Source organism: Triticum aestivum, chromosome 4B (genome assembly GCF_018294505.1).
Source record: "Triticum aestivum cultivar Chinese Spring chromosome 4B, IWGSC CS RefSeq v2.1, whole genome shotgun sequence".
Classification (NCBI taxonomy): Eukaryota; Viridiplantae; Streptophyta; class Magnoliopsida; order Poales; family Poaceae; genus Triticum; species Triticum aestivum.
This window is the reverse complement of record NC_057804.1, coordinates 391,250,483-391,254,139: the sequence shown is the minus strand read 5'-3', so window position 1 is coordinate 391,254,139 and position 3,657 is coordinate 391,250,483. Positions and strand designations below refer to the sequence as shown.

Below are 3,657 nucleotides of genomic sequence, written 5' to 3'. Positions count from 1 at the left end.
TCCACTCTCCCGCAACCCGCTGTACCCTGTACTTGAACATGGTGCTTTATGCTTCATATTATTATCCAATAATGTGTTGCCATCCTATGATGTCTGAGTAGATTTTCGTTGTCCTATCGGTGATTGATGAATTGCTATGATTGGTTTGAGTTACATGTTTTATTATTGGTGCTGTCCTATGGTGCTCTCCGTGTCGCGCAAGCGTGAGGGATCCCCGCTGTAGGGTTTGCAATATGTTCATGATTGGCTTATGGTGGATGGCGTGAGTGACAGAAGCACAGACCCGAGTAAGTAGCACTACTAGGGAAAACCTTATACACAGAAGTTTATCAGTAGCGCGGTTTAAAAACGGGCGCTACTGCTAATTAGTAGTAGCGAGGGATATAAAAACCGCGCTACTATCAAGGGGTAAAAACCCGCGGTGCTACTAAATGGTCTTTAACAATGCCCCCGGGATAGACCATAGTAGTAGCGAGAGGTATAAAACCGGCGCTACTACTAAGTAAGTAGTAATAGAGCAGGTAAGACCCCACGCTACTACTAAGCTTGTCCACCCCCGCCCGATCCACACTCTCAACCCCCGATACACCCCACCCCACCAACCGTCGTCCCACTCCACCCACCCCCATCTAAAAAAAATTCACCTCCGATCCAGATCCCCTCCTCCTCCTCCCGCCGCCGCACGGCGCGCCAGGCGCCCTTCTTCCGCGACCTTGCCTCCCCCATCCCGTCCCACCGCAGCGGCCCCCACTTCGCCTCTCCTGCGGCCGCCCTGCCCTCCGCACGCCACCGTCATCGCGGCGTCGCCCCCCCCCCCCCCCCCCCCCCCCCTGCCCGGCCGCACCCACCTCCGGTGCTGCCATGGTGTGAATGAATGATGTCCTCCGCCCTGCCTATATCCCTCCCTCACACCCTGAGATGCCGCATTAGTCACCAAAAAGCAGCGCTCCCCCGTATCCCCTCCAACCCTCTCCCCCACGGCGGCGCCGGCGGCGACGGAGAGACCTGCGAGATTTCCCTCCGCCTCCTCCATCTGCTCTGCTGCCTGAGCGCGAGGAGAGGGAGACAGATTGGGAGGGCCTCCGTGTGGACTGCTTGCCTCCTGCTTCTTGCTCCGCCCGCGCGCCATGACGGTGGTCGACACTGAGACCCGTTTCCACGTCCTCGCCGTGGACGACGGCGTCATCGACCGGAAGCTCATCGAGATGCTGCTCAGGACCTCCTCCTACCAAGGTGAGCCCACGGCCATCCAGACTGCTCTCCCCTCCGTTGAAATTCCCCTCTTCTTGTCTCTGTTGTTGTTCCAAATCTCACGGACGGACTCTGTTCTTGGGGGCCGGCGCGTGCAGTCACCACATTGGACTCCGGGAGCAAGGCGCTGGAGGTCCTGGGATTGAGAGACGAGGGGGACTCATCCTCCTCCTCACCCCCTTCCTCCTCCGCCCCTGACCACCACCAGGTACTACTACTAGGAAGAAATCAGTTGACTCCGTTCATCTTTCTTCCGTTTGGATTGTTATTTTAAGAGATTTTGATTGTTGATTCCCTGTTCTTGCGCCATGGAATGAGATCCGACCCGACCATGTGCTCCTCTAAACCTTTTGTCGCAGGAGGTGGGCGTGAATTTGATCATCACTGACTATTGCATGCCTGGCATGGCAGGATACGATCTGCTGAGGAGGGTCAAGGTAAAAGGATTTGCAGAGCCGCCTTTAATCCCAACATTCATTCATTCATTCGCGCATCTCAGTCTCAAAAAGTAGCTGCTGTCCCGTGTTAATTTGCAGGGGTCATCTTCATTGAAGGACATTCCAGTGGTGATCATGTCGTCTGAGAATGTGCCTGCCAGGATCAGCAGGTCAGTCACCACAATAACCTCCCTCCCTCAACCCCTCCATGAATGCTCTGGTCTCCTCTGCCCCTACATTTTACCCTATCCACCATGGCTGATCTAGTACTACTAGTCAATGTCAAGGTTCTTCTAGTTTGAATCTACATACATACATGCTTTACTGAATTTTTGCTGCTTGGTCAGACTCTAGTGTTGAATAAGATGGACACTGACTGCATTGTTTGCTAATTAATTATTTTGCTTGTTCCCACAAAAATTCACTATAATTTAGTTTGTCGATTGGTCTAGTTGGATTTCTCAAGATGTTAGCAAAGCGTGCCACACTGCTGCTATCTTTAAGGTGAATGAAGCTGCAAAATTTGGAGTTGCTGCTGCTTCTTGTGTTCATTTCCTTGCTGTCGAATTCGTACCTGACTAGTCTAGTTAGTACTATTGCAGCAAGTTGATTGACGGAAAACTCTTGCCCCTGCTTAACATATCTAAAATCTAGTCAAATTCATCAACATCATATTTTTATAGCAACAATGCATTCAATAATCTGACCTATCTATATGCACACTTTGAGGAAGAAACAGGAGATATATGTGCTTCTGTTGCTTCTAAATTATATACATGTATTTTTAGTTATTCAACATGCTTCAAACTTTTTCTGTTCGATTTGGTGCAGGAGGATGCCCGAGCTGACCAGGAGGACACCCTTCTGCACCTCAGCCACCACACAAGGTTGTCCTTCTTTTTTTTTCCCGTTGTTTGTTCATGTCCTACTTGTGTTTCAGATCCATTGGCTCCTACTGCAAACGGGTCTATAACAAGTGCTTGTGTTCTGCATAGTAGCAGATCTGTTTATGTGAGCTACAATGGCCTACTTCTTCCTAATAATATGAACACTATCTCATCTTGCCATTTTCCCCTCTCTCCTGCAGGTTAACACCTGGAGAGGCTCGAGCTATGAGCAGCGAGCTGTTACTGTTGTCGCCGTATGCTCCAGCGGTGAAACCTCCGTCGATTCCCTCCATGGCCACTACCACTACCCTAGCTACCGCCGCCGACGGAACCACCACCATATTCTCGCTCGGCCAAGACTAGCTCCTTGAGATCTTCCTCCGCCTGCCGAGCCTGCCGGCCCTCGTCTGCGCCACACTCACTTGCCGCTCGTGGCTCGGCGCCGTCCGCTCCTCCCGCTCCTTCCGCAACCTCTTCCGCGCCCTCCACCCGGCGCCCCTCATCGGGATCTTCCTCGATGTCGATGAAGGAAATGTCCGCTTGTTCACCCCCTTCAGCCGCTCAGATCCCAGCGTCAATAAGGACATTACACTGGCAGATTAGCACAATTTTTCCTTTTCATTTTTTTTATTATTGGAATGAGGATGTTAGAATGAGGAACTGTATGATAGTAGATACGGCAACAGTGTAATAGTATAATCAGGAATAACGACATTTCCATCACTATTGTGTTTTCTTGAACTGTATGCATAAAATGGAATTTGTCGATTTTATATTTTTTAATTCCTAATTCGTTAGTTGTGGCGTGGGGACAAATTTGCACGCTACTGGTATTTAGGATACTAGTAGCGTTGGTATTATAGACGCGCTACTACTATCTCATTAGTAGTAGCGTGGGTTCATAATAGTAGTAGCGTGGGTGGAAACACGCTACTACTAACTTTGTTAGCAGTACACGGGTCGACGCTACTACTGATTATTAGCTGTAGCGCGATACTAGTAGCGCGGGTACCCGCGCTGCTATTAGCCTTTTCCCTAGTAGTGTAGGTTGTTTGCGTATGGGATAAAGGGGATTTGATACT

The 3,657-nt window shown here is 50.2% G+C and overlaps 1 protein-coding gene across 1 annotated transcript; it reads left to right on the top strand.

Annotated features, from left to right (window-relative positions):
- Positions 1–812: 812 nt before the first annotated feature.
- On the top strand, positions 813–3,321 carry LOC123092299 (two-component response regulator ORR4). Its single transcript, XM_044514029.1, has 6 exons — positions 813–1,233; positions 1,350–1,459; positions 1,611–1,688; positions 1,788–1,858; positions 2,520–2,575; positions 2,776–3,321. Exons 1-6 carry the CDS (start codon positions 1,128–1,130, stop codon positions 2,778–2,780), a joined length of 426 nt encoding a protein of 141 aa, XP_044369964.1. The 5' UTR covers positions 813–1,127; the 3' UTR covers positions 2,781–3,321.
- Positions 3,322–3,657: the final 336 nt, after the last annotated feature.